Source organism: Eptesicus fuscus, chromosome 13 (genome assembly GCF_027574615.1).
Source record: "Eptesicus fuscus isolate TK198812 chromosome 13, DD_ASM_mEF_20220401, whole genome shotgun sequence".
Classification (NCBI taxonomy): Eukaryota; Metazoa; Chordata; class Mammalia; order Chiroptera; family Vespertilionidae; genus Eptesicus; species Eptesicus fuscus.
The window spans coordinates 16,934,728-16,955,647 of NC_072485.1; the positions used below are offsets into that span (position 1 = coordinate 16,934,728).

General features: G+C 40.4%; 1 protein-coding gene across 1 annotated transcript in view; it reads right to left on the reverse strand.

Annotated features, from left to right (window-relative positions):
- CFAP300 (cilia and flagella associated protein 300) overlaps positions 1-20,920 on the reverse strand; it is a 44,729-nt gene that overhangs the window by 12,446 nt on the left and 11,363 nt on the right. Inside the window, exons 3-5 of the mRNA XM_054725468.1 lie at positions 20,109-20,181; positions 11,520-11,686; positions 7,718-7,890 (exon numbers count right to left, since the gene is read on the reverse strand). Of these exons, the coding sequence (XP_054581443.1) occupies positions 7,718-7,890; positions 11,520-11,686; positions 20,109-20,181 (413 nt within the window). The remainder of the gene's footprint in view (positions 1-7,717; positions 7,891-11,519; positions 11,687-20,108; positions 20,182-20,920) is intronic.

The following is a 20,920-nucleotide window of genomic DNA, read 5'->3' on the forward strand; positions in this document are numbered from 1 at the left end:
TCACTAATCATCTGAGAGATGCAAATCAAAACAACAATGAGATACCATCTCACACCTGTCAGAATGGCTATCATCAACAAATCAACAAACGACAAGTGCTGGTGAGGATGTGGAGAAAAAGGAACCCTCGTGAACTGCTGGTGGGAATGCAGACTGGTGCAGCCAATGTGGAGGACAGTACGGCGTTTCTTCAAAAAATTAAAAATGGAACTCCCATTTGACCCAGTAATTCCACTTCTAGGACTATATTCCAAGACACCAGAAACACCAATCAGAAAGGATATATGCACCCCTATGTTCATAGCAGCACAATTTACAATAGCTAAGATTTGGAAACAGCCTAAGTGCCCATGAGCAGATGAGTGGATTAGAAAACTATGGTACATCTGCACAGTGGAATACTATGCCGCTGTAAAAAAGAAGGAACTTTTATCATTTGCAAGAGCATGGATGGAACCAGAGAGCATTATGCTAAGTGAAATAAGCCAGTCGGAGAAAGAAAAATATCATGTGATCTCACTCATATGTGGGATATAATTATCAACATAATTTGATGAACGAGAATAGATCCAGAGCCCTAGCTGGTTTGGCTTAGTGGATAGAGCATCAGCCTATGGACTGAAGGGTCCCAGGTTTGATTCTGGTCAAGGGCACATGCCCGGGTTGCAGGCTTGATCCCTAGTGTGGGGCATGTAGGAGGCAGCCCATCAATGATTCTCTCTCATCATTGATGTTTCTATCTCTCTCTCCCTCTCCCTCTCCCTTCCCTTTCTCTCTGAAATCAATAAAAATATATTAAAAAAAAAAAAAGAATAGATCCAGAGACAAATGGCAGAGGAGGGGGGGTTAGAGAGCAACCAAAGGACTTGTATGCATGCATATTAGCATAACCAACGGACACAGGCAGTGGGGGCTTGCCCCGGGGTGGGAATGGCTGGGGGGCGGGGTCAATTGGGGAAAAAGAAGACATATGTAGAACTTTAGACAATAAAAAAATTATAAACAAACAAACAAAAAAACATTACCAATATACAGTCAGAAAGCAAACTGAGGATAGAGGAAATAAACTACAGATAGATATCTACATGTAAATATATATGAGTTATATTTATAATGTTTTATAATCTGCAAATACCTTTATATAATTTACCTCATAAAGATCAGACAACTCAGTGAGGTAGGCATCATTTAACCAATTTTATAAACAACTAGAGGCCCAACACATGAAATTCGTGCAAGAGTAGGCCTTCCTTCCCCCAGCTGCTGGCACCGGCTTCCCTCTAGCACCTGGGACCCAGGCTCCCCTCTGGCCACTTCCCTCGCAGCCCCAGCTTTGTCTGGAAGGTCAGTCGGAAGGACATCTGGTCTAATTAGCATATTATGCTTTTATTATTATAGACTAGTGGCCCGGTGCACGAAATTAGTGCATGGAGGGGGGGTGTCCCTCAGCCCAGCCTGCACCCTCTCCAATCTGGGACCTCTCAGGGGATGTCCGACTGCCGGTTTATGTGGGATCGGGCCTAAACCGGCAGTCGGACATCCCTCTCGCAATCTGGGACCACTGGCTCCTAACCACTCACCTGCCTGCTCCTAATCACTCTTCCTGCTGGCCTGCTTGCCCCCAACTGTCCCCTCCTTGGCCAGCCTTCTCACCCCCAACTGTCCTCCCAGGCCGGCCTGATCACCCCCAACTGCGACCCTCCCAGCCAGCCTGCTCGCCCCCAACTGCCCCCCACTGCTGGCATGCTCGCCCCCAATTGTCCCTCCTGCCAGCCTGCTCGCTCCCAACTGGCCCTCCCTGCCAGCTTGCTCGCTCCCAACTGCTCCCCTGCTGGTCTGATCACTCCCAACTGCCCTCCCTTCCTGGCCTGATCTCCCCTAACCGCCTCTGCCTCAGCCCTACCACCATGGCTTTGTCCGGAAGGATGTCTGGAAGGTCTCCTGGTCTGATTAGCATATTACCCTTTTATTAGTATAGAAGATAGAGGCCTGGTGCATGAGTTGGGGCTGGCTGGTCTGCCCTGGAGGGGGTTCTGGATCAGGGTGGGGGTCCTCTTGGGGGGTGGGGCTGACTTGGGCGAGGGGCTAGAGGTGGTTTGCAGGCTGGCCATGCCCTCATCGGGGTGGGGGTCCCCGCTGGGGGGCATGGACAGCCTGGGCGAGAGGCTGAGGGCCATTTTCAGGCTGGCCACGCCCCCTTCAGGGTGAGGGTCCCCACTGGGGGGCATGGTCGGCCTGACCAAGGGCCATTTGGGGGCGGTTTGCAGGCCGGCCAAGCCCCCGGCTTTGTCCGGAAGGACATCCAGAAGGTCTCTGGAAGGTCTCCTGGTCTAATTAGCATATTGCTCTTTTATTAGTATAGATAGTACTAGAAAAGTTAAATGATGTATTTAAGACATTCCAACTAAAAGTGATATTTCTGGGAATAGAACCTAGTTGACACAGAGTCCAGTTCTCTTTTCCTACACCTCACCTGTTTATCCTGTACCTACATACGCATTAAGGGTATTACTCAGATGTGATGTTTAGGTTAAATTTAAAGGAGATATCCCTCCTCTTCACTTTATCAGGTGAAAGCACTCTTCTCCTTTGCTGCTTATGTAAAAGTAATGGGAGAAGAGAGAAAGGGTGGACGTTGTGGGAGGGAGGGAGAGAGGGTGTGTGTGTGTGTGTGTGTGTGTGTGTGTGTGTGTGTGTGTGTGTGTTGTGTTTGAGCCTGTGCAGCTATTGGGAATGGCCAGACCTAAGCCATTTCAGGGTTCAAGATTCTTAGGCTGTTTTCGTTTCTAAAACATTTCATTCTGATTTAAACCCAGGATTCATGTAATTAAACCAATTTCCATATATTTATATGACATGGATTGAGGTAATTTTCTTTTATTTATCTAAAGCCCAAGATATATTTTTTAAAAGTTGAAGAGTATATTTAAAATTCTGTGCTATAACAACTACATTTTAAACACTTGTATATGCATACACAACCAACCAGATCAAAACACAGAACTTATCTACAGTTACATCTAATTTTATTTTTTTAATTTTAAATATTGATCTGAAGGTGTTTATATGAATGTAAACATATATAAAAAGTCACCAACCTATACGTACATTATGATTGTTCACTTTAGGGTATGGAAATTACCCCTCAATTTAAAAAAATCTTAAAAAAAACCCACCTTATAAAAGTTTGTGCTTATCAAATAAACTTAGAGGAAAATTTAGTATTTGATATTCATTTAACAACTACTTAACACATATTAACATGTACCATAAGTGTATTTTTAAAAAGTCCACATTTCTTTTTAAAAAATAATTATTGATTTTAGAGAGGGGGAAGGAGAAGTGAGAGAGAAAAAAACATTAATTTGTTGTTCCACTTATTTATTTTTTAAAATATATTTTTATTGATTTCAGAGAGGAAGGGAGAGGGAGAGAGAGAGAGAAACATCCATGATGCGAGAGAATCATGGATTGGCTGCCTCCTGCAAGTCCCCCACTAGGGATCAAGCCCACAACCTGGGCATGTGCCCTTGACTGGACTCAAACCCACGACCCTTCAGTCCACAGGCCGACGCTCTATCCACTGAGCCAAACCAGTGAGGGCTGTTGTTTCACTTATTTATGCACTCACTGGTTGATTCTTGTATGTGCCCTGACCAGGGACTGAACTCACAACCTTGGCGTATCAGGACAATGCTCTAACCAACTGAGCTACTTGGCCAGGACCCATAAGTGTATTATTTAAAAAAGAAACTACGATTTATACATTAAAAGTTGGTTCCTAACAGAAATAAATTATATTACTCCATTTTATTACCTCTAATCCTATATTGCTATTACTTTAAAATATCTCATCAGATAATTTTCTAATTTTATAGGTCAAGTACAGTACCATCCATCTGATGTCTCTTAAGAAAAAAATAAAAGGAAATGTAAAGTGATATTAATTAGTGATTTCAGGTATGCCACTAATATTGCATTGTATCATATGTTAGCCATTGCTAACTCACTCTCCAGATAACAATGGTTTTCACGGATGCTGGGACATAATTTCCATATTGCTCTTTTCATTTTTTTTTAAATGGTAGGAGAGTTTTCTAAACATTCTTAATTAATTAATTTTATTTTATTATCTTTAAAATTTATCCTTATTGTTGAAAGTATTACAGATACTCCTTTTACTCCCACTGACCCCCCTCCACCCTGCTCCCTTCCCCTCCCCAGACTTCTCAGCATTATTGTCTGGCCATGGGCTATGCATATATGCATATAAGTTCAAGAGAGGAAGGGAGAGGGAGAGAGAGAGAGAAAAAGGGAGGAAGAGAGAAACATCCATTTGTTGTTTCACTTAATTATGCATTATATGTGCCCTGACCAGGGGTTGAACCTGCAAACTTGGTGTATTGGGATGATGCTCTATCAACTGAGCTACCATGCCAGGGCACATAAAGTTCGTTTAAAAAGTGTGTAAGGGTCTAGAAATAAAATAACATAATAAATGATTTCTTATTGATATCATTTATGCTAGTTTCTGAGGATCAGCCCTGTATTGGCTCTAATTGGGCTGGGCTCCTTCCCCACCTCCCCCCGCATGAGGACTTGTGTGCCCCTCCCCTGCACTGGGAATAGGCTGCCCTCCTCTTTGCTGGCTCTCATGGACTCGATTTGATTCAAGGCTTCCCTGACTGCTGACAATGACAATTTCCTCTTTTGAATTTCTGGAGCATGTATAAAAAGCTATAAACATTTGCCTATAATTAATTGAACATTTGATTATATAAAAATATTACTTATAAAAGATTTTAAACAATTTACATTACTATTATTTAATGTTCGTTTGTTGTAATTTCCTTAAAGTCAAGACTATCTGATGCTCCTTTTGTAGTCTCTTTAGGCTCTAAGGACTCTGAAGCTTAGAGTTTGGCAGAGTTCTGTGCACAATATTAACACTTATTGGTTGCCTGGTTAAGTGATTCCACGGACACAATTTGTATTTGTCTGTAAGATGTCTGGTTAAGTGATTCCACGGACACAATTTGTATTTGTCTGTAAGATGTCCTGAATTTTGGCTACTCATTTCATTAGTCTTTGAGGCATACTTTTTCTTAGCACCCAAAGAATGTAGAAGAGAATCACAAATAAGAATCCAGGAAAGGGAATGTTGGGGAAAACAGAAGTTTCTTCAATGTTTAGGTTCTAAAGTTACTTCTATTTCAAATATCTCCAATAGAATTTCCTCCTCCACAGGGCATGGTAGTGAGGAATTCCACAGGTTCATGTGGCTGATGAGAAACAACACACTGTGGTGGCAGAGGGGTGTGTGTATGTCTAGGTATAAGGAGAAGTGTCCACAGGGAGTGCTACAAGTGGTCTTGTAAGTTTTCATGAGCTGCAAATGGTAAGAACAGAATGTTTAATGTAGGTATGTGTGTGCTTTTTCTGAAATTGTTTCGAATATATCTCTTCCAGCAACCTTTAATAACTTTTTCATAAAAATCAGAGATCACATATAGAAATATTTTTGTTTTTAAAACCAAAATTAACTAAAATAAAGTAGCTAAATCATGTAGTTTTTTTGTATAGCTATATGATACATGAAATAGATAAGAAAACTGAGGTGTTGAATTTAAGTAACAATCAGGAGTTTGATAGAAGTAAATTCTGTTGTTTTCCTGGTAAAAGTAAATTTTGTAGCTAAACTCTGGGGCCCTTTGTTTCACTTGTTCCTATCCCCTTTGCCTATAAAGATGGTCCAATATCTTTATCATTGAAAAACCCAACCAAAGAACTTTCATTTTATTTAAAACTAGAGGCCTGGTGCACGAAATTCGTGCACGGAGGGGGGTTGTCCCTCAGCCCAGCCTGTACCCTCTCCAATATGGGACCCCTCAAGGGATGTCCGACTGCCCATTTAGGCCCGATCCCGGTGGGCAGTCGGATCCCTAAACGGGCAGTCGGACATCCCTCTCACAATCCAGGACTGCTGGCTTCCAACTGCTTGCCTGCCTGCCTTCCTGATTGCCCCTAACCACTTCTGCCTGCCAGCCTGATCACCCCCTAACCACTCTGCTGCCAGCCTGTTTGCCCCCAACTTCCCTCTTCTGCCGGCCTGGTCACCCCTAACTGCCCTCTCCTGCAGGGTTGATCACCTCCAACTGCCCTCCCTTGCAGGCTTGGTCCCTCTCAACTGCCCTCCCTTGCAGGCCAGGTGCCTCCCAACTGCCCTCTCCTGCTGGCCATCTTGTGGTGGCCATCCTGTGTCCACATGGGGGCAGGATCTTTGACCACATGGGGGCAGCTATATTGTGTGTTGCAGTGATGATCAATCTGCATAGTACTCTTTTATTAGATAGGATAGAGGCCTGGTACAGGGGTGGGGGCCAGCTGGTTTGCCCTGAAGGGTGTCCCTGATCAGGGTGGGGTACCTTTGGGGTGTGGGGCGGCCTGAGCGAGGGGCCTGTGGTGGTTTGCAGGCCGGCCACGCCCCCTGGCAACCCAAGCGAGGCCCTGGTATCTGGAATTTATTTTCCTTCTACAATTGAAACTTTGTAGCCTGGAGCGGAGCCAAGCCTGGGGCTCCCTCTGAGGCCCAAAGCCATTTGTGTTGGGGTTATAATTGAAACTTTGTTGCCTTAAGCGGGTGGGCCCGGCCAGGGTGTGCGGACAGGGTGTGCGGAAAGCTTTGCTTCCTCTGTTGCCGGCGGCAACCCTGGCCTACTCTCTCAAGCTCCATTCTGCCGTCATTTGTTTGAATTTGTTTACCTTCTATAATTGAAACTTTGTAGCTTGAGTGGAGGCTTAGGCCTGTCAAGGGCCTGCGGAAAGCTTGGCTTCCTCTGTTACCTGGGAAACCTTGCTCTCTGTGGCTGTAGCCATCTTGGTTTGGGTTAATTTGCATACTCACTCTGATAGGATGGTGGGTGTGGCTTGTGGGTGTGTCGGAGGTATGGTCAATTTGAATATTTGTCTATTATTAGATAGGATTAAAGTATAAATAAAAGATATGAAGTTTTTATCCTCATTTGATCTTCATAAAGAAAAATAAAACCTAGTAGAATACTTAAAACAAATTGGGATTTGGGATTAGTTTAAAAAGTAAAGATTACACTTAGATGAAAATTCTTCCAAAAATTACAAAGGTAAATTTTTTTTTTTTAACTATTAGTCAAGCAAATTCAAACATCCTGAGGGATCACCAGTTCTCTTGAGATTTAATAGGAGGCCTGGGGTAAAGGAGACCTGGAAGATGGCAGTTGCTAATGAGGAATGGAGCAGGTAACAGGTCTGAATGAGGAAAAAAGAGGCAGGTGAAAAATGAGGGGACTGAGCACTAAAAGAGGGACAGGGAGCCCTAGCTAGTTTGGCTCAGTGGATAGAGCATCAGCCTGCGGACTCAAGGGTGCTGGATTCAATTCCAGTAGAGGCAGCCAATCAATGATTCTCTCATCACTGATGTTTCTCTCTCTCTCCTCTTCCTTCCTCTCTGAAATGAATAAAAATATATTTTTAAAAAAAAAGGGGTGGGGGAGAACAGAGAAATCGAGACATTTTCTAGCCTGGAAGAGGAGGAGGTTATGAGGAGGTTAGGGTGGTGCCATTTTTATTTACTTTGGTTGCTAATAGAACCACAAACAGATGCTGGGTAATCCCACCATAGTTTAACAAATAATTTACTCTATTAACTAGAGGTTTACATATTGTAATCTAGCAACATTACCTTACTAGATCCTTATAGATAAGCTTTGTTGTTTCCAGATATGGATTAATCACATCCTCATATTGACAAAGGGCTCCACCAAGGCAAAGATGTTTGAAAAGACAAAACAGGAACTCTTCTCTATCTGGTTGGCTGAATATTTCATATTTTTCTGAGTCTTCCACTAGCAAAACCTATGTAAGATGAGAAATTCATCTTAATGTAACATAATTCCAGGTTCTAATTTTTATGTTTTTGCAAATTTCAATTTATATAATCTTAGTCCTATTTTAATAACCAATCCTGGTGAGAGTGATCTGTGAGACTTGCAGCTGGTTTTCACCCCCATTTTATCCTTAGGTACTGAATCTTCAATGAAAGAAACAAATCTAAATCTAAACCTAAACCTTCTCTTCTACTTTATTTCTTTGTTCTAGTTTGTATCTTCAGTAATTGTTTTAGTGCTGTTGCAATTTAGTGTTGAGTCACCTTAAATCTTATTTGGAAACAACTGGAGCACAAATAAAAGGAGAAGTTTCTCCATCGAATTAGGTCTATAGTCTTTGCTTCTATGGAGGCTAAACACAATGGTCATTTTCTATGTCCTCTCATCTTCCGGTGTTTGGGTCACTATTTTCCTTACCCCCCCCCCCCCCCCCAGTTACCCCATTTTGAACTATTCAGGTAATTAGAGCCTCATAACCACCTCTCCCTTTCCTGCTCTCTTTCAGAAAATAGTTTGACTAGGTCTGATGTTGGGAATTTTCTTATATCATTGGGCATTACAGGCAATTAATTTATTGACTGTGGTGGACATGAACAAGGTGATGAATGTATGCTATAACATATATTTATTTTATTAAATTGTTTATATCCCACATACTTTTTAAAGTATGGTAAATAACTAACAATAAAATATAGATAAAATAAGATAAACATAATAAAGGATTTTAAAAACTCTTACCAAGAAATAAAATGGGAAGAGAAAACAAATACACATAAAGAACTCTAAATGGAGAAAAGCTATAAATATCATACATACACTTAACATCACCATACAGATAAAAGAGGGAAACATGTTATACAATAATCACTGTCTAGTAGCAAGAAGTACACTTAATTAGGAAAAATGATTAAGCTTAACATTTTATTGGCCCCAATCTCAAATGAAAATTCATCACAATGTCATTATATGAGGCATTTAAAAAAATAATAAACTATGGTGCTGTCTATATAAAGTTTACTTATAATGACTTGATGAAAGCCAAAGTATATACCGTATAGTAAGATAGATAAGGGGAAGTGGTCCCTAGTTCACTGCTCTCTGGGTGTGCCACTTGTACATCTCCCTTCCCTCCCTTCCTCCCCTTCTGTAAGGAATGATGTGATACTAAAGCCCAAGGTTGTAGCTACCTAAAGATCTGGCTTAATACAAGGGTAACTAAAGCCCTTAAGAATGAACAGTTTAAATATATGGTGATGGAAGATGATTTGACTTTGGGTGGTGGGCACACAATGCAATACACAGCTCATGTACCATAGAAAGGTACACTTGAAACCTATATAATCTTATTAACCAATGTAACCCTGATATATTTAATTTTTAAAAAGAATTAATTGTTAACACATTCCTTACGAGCACTCTCATATGTTGAGTTGACTAGGTTATGCAATTTAAAAATTACAATAATTAGAAATTGTTTTTGGAATGAATGTTAAACAATAACATTCCATGGTTGATCTTTCTCTCCATTCACATGTAGATCTGTTTAGTGATTTGGTATGCAACTGTTAAGGAGCCAACTTCCGAGCTGCAGCCAGAAAGGAGGTTATTATTATCAGTACTTATGTTACACAGTATTGCCAATAGAATCCGTATTGCTGTACAATGGGGGGCCCTTTATATTTCATGCTAAATCTGGAAGTTATTTATTTTTCAGCTGGAAAGCAATCAAATTAAAAGAACAGAGTAACAAAGAACACAGGAGCAAAACTACAGGCAACTATCAGAAAAACACTGAGTCCCAGCACTTCCTGAATAAAGGTGCGCTATTCATGGCATAACTAAGACAAGCCACAGCAGGCAGTTTTAAACAGAGTACTCTATTGGAAATAAAATCCTCTTTTTAAAAAAGTCCATTGCTGAGGCTCTCTGTAGAAGTGTTGGTAAAACTCTCCAAAATTAGGGGTAAGGGCCTTGAGACAAAAAAAGTTAACACAGATCAGTGACAGAGAGAAGAGCTGAGATTAACTGTACCCAAAAGGAGAGGAACCCAGACTAGACACTTTTTAAATGATAATTTCCAATACATAGCAAGAAGGAGTAGAAATTAATATCAGATCCTCACTGTATAGTATTTATATTCTTATTATATATAAATATATTTCACTTAAGACCAAACTATATAGTCTCATTCAATTGGATGAGTTTGGTTATTCTCAGTTAGTTCATTTTATTTTCTTAAACTAAGAGTTCTCTTAGGTATTGTACTAGTGTAGATCAATGTATAGACTAGCTGGATGCCTCCTGGTCTCCTACAGACAGGATTGCTGTGTCTATTATGGTACATCAGTAGCTTCCCTAGTTCATTTCTATACGGATTTGCAACACATTAGACTTGCACATCTCCCCTTTCGCTTAATGTAGAATAAGAATAGTAATTATTATCATCAAAAGCTTACTAAGTGCCAAGCATTGTGCTAAGCACTTTAAATGCATTATCTTATATAATTCGTACATTATTCCCATTTTATAAAGAAACTGAGGCTTATAGACATTAAGTATCAATTATTAAGTGGCAGAGCCTGGATTTGAACTTATGTCTATTTGATAACAAAGCCCTAATTTGTAACCACTTTGTAAATACTCTTTCTCAATAATTAAAATAATGATAATATTTCAACAGCATTTAATACCTTTTAAAAAGCGTATTTAAATGCTTTGTCCACTAATTTTTCTCAATGATTTCAGGAAGAAGGTAGAATGGACATTATAAAAAATTTATTGATTTTAGAGAGAGAGGAATGGAGAGGGAAGGGGAAAATGGGAGAGGGAGAGAGAGACAGAGAGAGGGAGAGAGAGAGAGAGACAGAGAGATTTGTTGTTCCCTTATTTATGCTTTCATTGGTTGATTCTTGTATGGGCCCTGACCCGAGATCAAACCCGCAACCTTAGCATATCGGGATGACGCTCTAACCGAGCTACCTGCCCAAAGCCTAGAATGGACATTTTAATCTCTACAGGTAAGATCTTGAGGCTCAACATATTGAATGATTTACCTATGGTTATTATCTTGTACATAACTCAGAAATTAGGTAAAATCATCCATGTCTTCTGATTCCAGGTTTAATATCCCACACTAAAACAAAAATTAACTTAATCAAATGGCTTTTAAAAAAATCTCAGAGAGGAGATAAAAATATTATTTTACTCCAGGTATGTTTTTAAATACTCATTTGGAATGTGAAGAGCCCCACATTGAAGAAAAATAGCCACCTATTACATAGGTCAGGGTTTTGTTACCTTACACTACTCAACATTTTGGGCCAGATAACTTTGTTGTGAGGGGCTGTCCTGTGTATTGTATGATGTTTCGCAGCATCCTTGGCCTCAACCCATTAGATGCCAGTAGCACCCAGTTGAGAACTATTGAAATACACAAATAATTAAGTTGATAGTAAAAGTGTCACCCAAACCTACCAATGTACTGATCATTATTCATTGCTAAGAGGTATTTGTGGGTTTTAGACAGGCAAAAGTTTTTGACATGAAGCATTTTCTGAAATAAAATTTTATTGTGAAGTTTAAAAATTCTGTACTTACCTTTCGTAACTCATCAGAAATATGAAAGGGATCACAAAAAGAATCTAAACATTTAACAATATGTCCACTGTCTCGTACAATATCTTCATTGTATAACCGTTTAAAAAATGACATTGAAAGCTGTGTGCAAGGAACATTTATAGCTTCAATTTTTTTCACTTCAGTTTCTGAAAAAAGGTATTTTTAGACATATAAAAATTAGTTTAATATTTGCAATTATTTCCAAAATAAGCATAACTATGCAGAGGTTCAAAGTAATGACATCAGGCATGTTTTGATATATTTAAAAGATACATTGAAGAATTTTATTAAATTATTATTTTACAGCTTTTAATTTTTATTAATCATTAAAAGTTTATGCCCTAGCCAGTTTGGCTCAGTGGATAGAGCGTCAGCTTGCCAACTGAAGGGTCCTGGGTTCGATTCCAGTCAAGGGCACGCACCTAGGTTGCAGGCTCCTCCCCAGCCCAAGCCCTGGTTGGGGGCACGTATAGGAGGCAACCAATCTATGTGTTTCTCTCTGTCTTTCCCTCTCTCACCCACTCTCTAAAATCAATGGAAAAATATCTCTTGGTGAGGATTAAAAAAAAAATCATTAAAAGTTTATGATAAAATTTCACCATTTCAGGCCTAGATGAAGGATATGTAAATTAGAAGTGCTTTAAAATATTTTTTTGTGTGTAGTAGGTTTTTACATCAGTTTTAATGCACATATCAGAATTGCCTATAAAAACACAGGAATTACTTAATGACTTTGGACTTATATTATGCTTAATGCATATTACAAAATTTTAATTGATATAACTAATGGGTATTTCTAAAGTCATTGAGGATGTCTCATAAATGTCCCTTTCCATTTTAAAATTTCTTCATTGTGATCTCATTTACAGTGTTTATTGCAAAAAAAAAATTTCCTTTTTAAGGTATATTTCAAACCAGGCCCCAATCAAGTTATCACAAGTTTGAGATTAGAGAAATGTGAAATCATGGTGTTTTGTCTATTTTTCTCTTGTAGTTCTAGCTCTTCTCCCTCCCCACTTATTTCCTGAATATGTCTTTCAGGGATGGATTTTCTGTTATTAGAAGTTCTACTAAATTACAGAAATACATAAAGGTTAAAGTATTTTTATGATTTCCTTAATGAATCATTCAATACCCCCTTGTATGCATCCACATATACACATGCTCTCACTGAGATATAGAGGGATGTTGGTCTTCTTTCTTCAAAGTTCTATGGAGATTGTAGACTGAAGTATGGTGGTTTTTGGTGTGTCCTCTCCTCATACATTTGCCAGATCTTTCACCCAAGAAGCTTGAGATTCAGAGGAATAGTACTGGCAATTATTTGCACTTCCTCCCTCTGGCTGTCTACCTAGAATCCTGCTAGGACCTGAGCTGGGCTAGTATAAAGGCAAGAAGGATGCCCAGAGCCAGAAACTATAGATACTCAGTAATTTAAAAAGCAATGCTGCTAAGAAAAGCTCCTTTTGTTTTAGAGGCAAAATCTTCTGGGGGAACAAAGGAAAAAGCCCACAGAAAATGATAGAGTAGGTCTAAGCAATATTAAAAGGTCAAAGAACAAGAGTAGTGGAGAGCAAGACAGTCTTCAAAAATGCGTTGGTGGCCACAGAATGAGAGATAAACATTGGGCAACCTACCATTTTAACAAATGTACCCGAGCTCTGATCTGAGGAGTGACAGGAGGGTTTGGATGATGGGAGAAGGTTATTAAATACAAACTACTTAATCCGAGGCATATAAATAGCATTTGTTATAGACTGAATTGTGTCCCTCTAAAATTACTATGTTGAAACCCCAACCCCCAATGTAACAGTATTTGGACATTAGGCCCTTGGAAAGTAATTAGGGTTAGATGAGGCAATGGGTAAGTTTAGGACTTCAACATATGAATTTTGAAGGGACACAATTCAGTCCATAGCATTCTGTCTCTGGACCCCAAAATTCATGTCCTTCTTTTATGCAAAATACATTTATTCTATTCCAACAGCACTAGAAGTTTTAATCATTCCAGCATAAACTCTAAAAGTCCAAAGTCTCACCTAAATACCATCTAAATTCGGTCTGGGTGAAACTAGAGGTATGATTTATCCTGAGGCAAAATTCCTCTCCAGCTATGAACCTGTGAAACCAGACAAGTTATGTGCTTCTAAAATACAATGGTGAGACAGGCACAGGGATAGACATTTCCATTTCAAAAGTGAGAAGTAGGAAAGAAGGAAGGAATGATGGTTCTAAGCAAGCTTAAAATTTATCAAGGCAAATTCCATTAGATTTTAAGCCCCAAGACTAATCCTTTTGGTTCAATGCAGTGCCTTCCAGATCCATAGGGCAGTGGCTCCACCTCTGTGATTCCTCAAGGTGAAGTATGTTATTGAAACTGAGGGGGTGGCTCTGATGATCTCTGAATTGCATTCTCAGTTCTTTTCTTTTATTGAGAAACTAGAGGCCTGATGCACGAAATTCGTACAAGAGTAGGCCTTCCTTCCCCCGGCTGCCGGCACTGGCTTCCCTCTGACACCTGGGACCCGGGCTTCCCTCCAGCTGCCAGCAGGCACCCAGGACCCAGGCTTCCCTTGCAGCCCCAGCTTCATCCAGAAGGTCATCTGGAAGGATGTTCAGTATAATTAGCATATTATGCTTTTATTATTATAGGTTATTATAGATAGAGCATATTTGCAGCCGAATGGCTCTATGGTATGTTCCTGTAGGATCTAAGATGCTAGACAGTCTTCATTTCGTCTTTTGTTCAAACTGGCAGTGTCTTTGCTAGTACAATCCCCATCTCATTTTCTGGCTTCCGTTGAAATGGCCAGTTAAGTCCATAAATTGAATCCGTGATCTCTTTATCAAATGGTAGCTCAGTCACATTCTTAGAGTTCTCTTTAGAACAAGATTTCTCATTTTTTGCAATATGAATATGCTGAGAATTTTCCAAATCTTCAAGTTCTGTTTCCTTTCTGCTTAACAATTACTTGTTCAATTCATTGCTCTCATTTCATATCCTATATAATAAAAGGCTAATATGCAAATAGACCAAACAGCATAACAACCAGAACAACCGAACCAGTTGCTATGACATGCACTGACCACCAGGGGGCGTGTGTGGAACATGGCAGGCGTTGGCCGTGGCGGGATGGTGGAGCAGGTGAGTGGGGGCACCAGACCAAGGCGAGGTGCTGGTCACTGTCATCGGGGTGAGCCTCTGGTGGTTACTGAAAATACTTTGCTCCTGCGCGCCGCGGTCCTGCCCGGCACTTGCACCTGCTGCCGGTGCCAGCCCTGCTTGCACCCACTGCCAGTGCTGGAGCCACCACTCACACCCACAGCTGGTGCCTCCACTCACACTCACTGCCGGTGTCCTGCCCGGTGCCTGTCCTGATCACTCGGTGCCATCAGCAGTTGTGAGCAGCGGCTATCGGTCCTGATTGCCCCTGAGGCTTCTCCACCTCCCCCTGCTCCTGAGGGACGATCGGGGCAGCAGCTGCCACTCACACCCACTGATGGTGCCAGCCCCACTTGCATCTATTGCTGGCGCTGGTCCCAATCACTCTGTGCCATCAGCGGGTGCAAGTGGGGCCGGCGCCATTAGCACGTGGGAGCGGCAACAGTGGAAGAGGGGCTGCCAGCAGACAGGGGATGGGGTGGGTGGTGGGGGATGGGGTGGGTGGTGGGAGGGGCTGGTCAGGGGTGCAGAGGATGGGCCAAGACCTGCCCCTGTGCCTATCCCAGCCTCGTGGCCCATAGTTCCTTTCAAGGTGCACGAATTCATGCACTGGGCCCCTAGTTTTACTATAAGATTCTAGAGGAACTAAGTTGACACTTTGCTTAGAAGTTTCCTCAGTTAAATATCCAATTTTATCACTTGTAAGTTCTACTATCTGAAGCATAGCAACCTCCACCTTGTATAAAAAAACTGCTGTTTGAATTCTCTGCTATTGTTAGATAGTCCCTAGTCCTGTAAACTCTGTCATTATAAACTCTGTCACTTTAAGACAGTCTGTTATTCTGTAAAATGACTTTGTTTTTAGTTCAAATAATAGAAAAAGATAAACTTAACTGTCTGACCTTGCAAGCTAGCCATCCAATGTAATAGACTAAAACAGACTAATACTGATAATAATTATGCCAAGTACAAACTCATTATGTATTCAAGGTTACAACTGTCTGTAACAATAACTCACACAGAGCCCTTTGTAATATCTGCAAACAAAGAGGCTCGAAAAGTATAAATACGGAAAAACTTCCTGTATGGGTTGCTCAGAGATATGGAAAAAGACACTTCCCTCTGGGCCTCGAGCAATAAACGACTCCTAATTAATTGGCTCATTAAGGCGTCTTATATCTCATTCAATGATTTATGATACAACATATCCACAAAAGACTAAAAAAGTTCAACCAAGTTCTCTGCCATTTTATGACAAGGATTGCTTTCCCACCAGTTTCCAATAACATGTTCCTCATTTCCATCAGAAACCTCACTAGAATCAACTCTAACATCCATATTTCCAGCATGCACCTCAAAACTCGTCCAGCTTATACCCATTTCCATTACACAGTTTCAAAGCTACTTCCACATTTTTAGGTATTTGCTACAGCAGCACTCCACTTTCAAAGTCTGTATTAGTTAGATCGGGCTGCTATCACAAAATACCATAAACTGGGTGGTATAACAACAGACATTTATTTCTCACAGCTCTGGAGGCTGAGATGCCCAAGATCAAGGTGCTGGCTGATTTGATTCCAGATCCATAGGGCAAGTGGCTCCACCTCTGTGATTCTCTCTTCTTGGTTTGCAGATGACTTTGTCCACACATTGCAGAGAGCTCTGCTATTTCCTCCTCCTTTTACAAGGGCACTAATCCCATAATGAGGACCCTTCAGACCTGATATAAACCTAATTATATCCTAATGGCCTATCTCCAAATACCATCACATTAAAGGTTAAGGTTTCAGTATAAGAATTTTGGAGGCACACAATTCAGTCCATAGGACATGCTATCTGTTATGTAGGAATTTGGTTACACTGTGTCTCTAGCATTTATAAGATATATAATGCATCACTATGATCATACAGAAAGTTAAAAATGTACTATTTTTCACCTGGCATTATAATACACTGTGTGTCTTGTTTTTGTGTCCAAGTTGGCGCTTTTCTGGCAACCTCATTAATGTGGAAGTAGCAGAGGTAGGAGGGTGCAGTGGTCAAGGTTTTGGATTCTGGAGCCTGGATTTGAATCTCAAGTCTACGCAGCCAGCTGGGCAAAACTGCGAATTACTTAGCTCATGCCTCTGACTCCTTATTTGTGAAATAAAAACATATGATAATACCTCCCTCGGAGCTGTTTTGAGAATTAATAATGTATATGATGCTCTGAGCTGAGCACATAGAAAGCACCCATTATATGTAAGTAAAGAAAGGCAAACTGTCTAAATGAAGGGGCCATGGCAGCTGGCTGAGAGGATGAAACAACACTCCCTGGCAATCAAGCAGTGCAGCCAGTGGTGAAGGAGGTTCCATCTCACTTCTTTAACATTGGTTCACTTGCTAGAAGAATGTTCTCTCTCACTTTAAAAAGCTGTTTCTTCGTTTAGCAAGGCCCCCAGAGGAAAATTAGAGAGAAGACCATATTTCAGAAGAAGAAAAGTAAGTAGGGGGAGATAAAAACAAGCTAATGGAAGAATACTAGCAATCCACTGGAAACGTCTGCTTCTGAAATGAGGGCCACCTACTCTGCCCTGTTTTTCAAAGTACTTCTAATTGATTCTGTCAGGAGCATGTGGAGTTTTAGAACCTCTCCTTTTGCAATGCCTTTTTTAAAATTTAGAAAAAAGTGAGTGTTTTGTCCTGCAGGAGGCAGCTGATCAGTTAAAAAAAAAGAAAAAAAAAGGTGAGTGTTTTGTGACGTACGTACCAACACGGGGGAAGGTTGAACACTTTTCTCAACGAACCTTATTTTTGTAAATGAATTGACTGGTTACTGTAAACATGCTTTATAAACACAGTGATACATGGCTCTAATTATTTCCTTTTGAAGATTTTGAATTGGTAAATACATTTGGTCAGATACTGTTTAACTTTGTAAGTAATCTGAAGTTCATGCTGTACCAGCTTTTTACTCTATAAATTTTGCAGTAGTACTTTAGCCAAAAGCAATAAAATCTGACCCACTAAGTCTAACATCATGAACTGTTTGTAATCTTGTTTTTGACTAATACCAAGAAAAGTTATTTTAGTGCAAGGCTAATAGAATTCCATAAAAATGCAATGTAAGAATTCACCGAAACAACCCCATCCAATTTAAAATCAACTTGCTTGTTCTTGAGCACAAATTCACATTATCAACCAGATTTTCCTCCTAAATGGAATGATGATTGTTAAGAGGCCTCAATCTAAAATTTAAAATATAGTGTTCATGTACAAATTGATGGTTGCCAGATGAGAGGGGGTTAGGGGATAGGTGAAAAAGGAGAAGGGATTAAGAAGTACAGATTGCTAGTTATAAAAACAGTCATGGGGCTGTAAAGTACAGCATTAGGAATACAGTCAATAATGCTGTAATAACTATGTTTGGTGTCACATGGGTACGAGACTTACCAGGAGGATCACTTCATAAGTTATATAAATGGCTAATCAACTAAAACTAAAATAATGTACACCTAAAACTAAAATAATATTGTATGTCAACTTTAATTTTAAAATTAAAAATAAAATAGTATTTTTAAAAATATGTATTTCTCAGGTTTTTGTTTTCAAAATGGTCTTCTATTAACACTCTTAGTCCTTGACCTGAGAGTTATTTAGAGATTTGAATGTTCCTAAGTGTCTTGGTAATTTTCTTTAAAGTTTTCTAGCTGTATTTCAATGTACCATGAAAACATTAGCTATATAAAGTTCTTCTTTTGAGAATTTAAGACTCTTCCAAGATTTAACATATTATTATTTTTTAAATTCAATTTATTATGGTTACTGAATTATTATTTTTTATTTTTAAAATATATTTTTATCATTGATTTCAGAGAGGAAGGGAGAGGGAGAGACAGAAATTGCAATGATGAGAGAGAGAATCATTAATTGGCTGCATTTTGCATGCCCCCCACTGGGGATTGAGCCCACAACCTAGGCATGTGCCCTGACTGGTAATAGAACCACTGAGCCATGTCAGCCAGGCTGGTATTATTATTTTTCAATGAATGATCCATAGCCCGGCTGGCGTGGCTCAGTGGTTGAGCGTTGACCTATGAACCAGGTGGTCATGATTAGATTCCTGGTCAGGGCACATGCCTGGGTTGCGAGCTCGATCCCCAGTGTGGGGCATGCAGGAGGCAGCTGATCAATGATTCTCTCTCATCATTGATGTTTCACTCTCTCTCTCTCTCCCCCTCTCCCTTCCTCTCTGAAATTATATATATATATATATATATATATATATATATATATATATATATATATATATACACACACACACACACACACACATACATACACACATACACACACACACACACACACACATACTAGAGGCCCAGTGCATGATTGAATCATGCACGTGTAGGGTGCCCTACACACTTTCACTTTTCGCGGTGGAGCTGGGTGCCTGTCCGCTGGTGCTCCAGGCCTTTCAGAAGCCTCCGGCTCAGCGGAGGCTTCTGAAAGGCCTGGTGCTGGAGCAGACAGGCACCCAGCTCCCACGCTTTTGATGGTCCGTGGCCACTGAGGGGGGCTATCCTGCTGTTGAGAGGCGCAGGGGGCGGGACTCCCGCCTCTCAACGGCCGCTGAGGGGGCCTGCCCCGGACACCTGGCTACCCTGCCATTGAGAGGCACAGCTGGGTGTCCGCGGCAGGCCCCCTCAGCGGCCGTGGATCTGGCCATTGAGAGGCACAGGGTGCGGGAGTCCCGTCCCCTGCGCCTCTCAACAGCAGGGTAGCCCCCCTCAGTGGCAGCGGATCCATGCCTCTCAATGGCCGGATAGGCCACCCCGAGTCCCGCCCCCCAGCCTCCCGCCGCCCAGCCCAATCGTGGGCGTAGCGGAGTGATGGTAATTTACATGTTACTCTATTATTAGATAGGATATATATATAAATGATCCATAGTGGCTAATTCCTTTCAGATATCCATTACCCTGCCACAAATGAGATTTTGCCTAAGCATCCTCAAACCAGTGGCATCTTACCTGACCCTTTCTTCCTGTGCAGAATTGACCATTTCCCTCCTTTTGCTCCCACTGCTTTGGTAGCCCCAGTGATAGATTATTGCACATATTTTTCCACATATCAAATTTTTGAGTACAGGTTTTCTTTTGTTCATCTTAATGTTCCCTGCATCTGGCAGAGTCCATGGAAAGTGCAAAATAAATACTTTCTAAATTAATGAAAAGAGAAAAACTGCTCTTATGTGCTAAGCCAGGAAAAGATGCAGGTCAGGCCTGGCAGAGCTGTTCATACTTGACTTTGATGTTACCAAACAAATGACTATTCACAGTCTGTATTTTAATAAAAATTCCTGGGAAAAAATTTTGTTATGACAGTAAAATAGTCATCTGAAAATATAAAAATAAATTTTTATTTACCTAATGTAATCCACTGTCCAGAATCTGAAAGTAACTTCAAATTGGGAATAACATTTGGGTCTTTGAAAAAAGCCTAAAATACAAATTTGAGTAAAAAACAAGTTAGATACTTTATTATAAACAATAATAAGAATTAACTTCTAAAATAACTACAGTAAAATCTCACTTAATTCAATTGAGGAAAGACAATTTTAAATCAGTATAATGTCTAAGTAATAAATGCCTTATAAAGAAGTGCAGTTTTGTTACCTTCAAGTTGGAACAGTATGAACAACACTATGTCAAAGTATAGGTATCTTTGACACTCAATTTAATAAATAGAAAATAACAATTTATAGTGAAAAGGAGGCTACATAATATTTGAAATTTGGTTTTCCTTCTATCTTGCTTTCCCAATTAATTGTTTTGGTAATCACCACCACCCCTTCCCAACTAGATCTAAATCTAAAAGTGATTGTCAATTTAAATCTATGCAGGGAGCACCATAAGTAAGTCATAGATTTGACGTCCTAAAAAAGGAAGTTTTCTATATGGCAAAAGAAAATAAAGTGGTCGAGTTTTAGTTTCAAGCACCAGCAGCTGACTCAGGCTGAAAAGTTGAGAAACTTCATCAGGCAGTCCACATAATTTTCAGGAGGTGGAGAGAATCAGCTAAAGGCCGGGCTGGGAACAATCCATTACGCTGTGTAGAACTGCCTGATGAAGAAACAGTCATCCTTGCTGCAACCCCATTAAGCATTAAAAGAAGCTATCACCGTCCCTTCTCCTCACTAAGGCCACACCTGCCAGGACTGCCCTGCCTGAAACCTGGA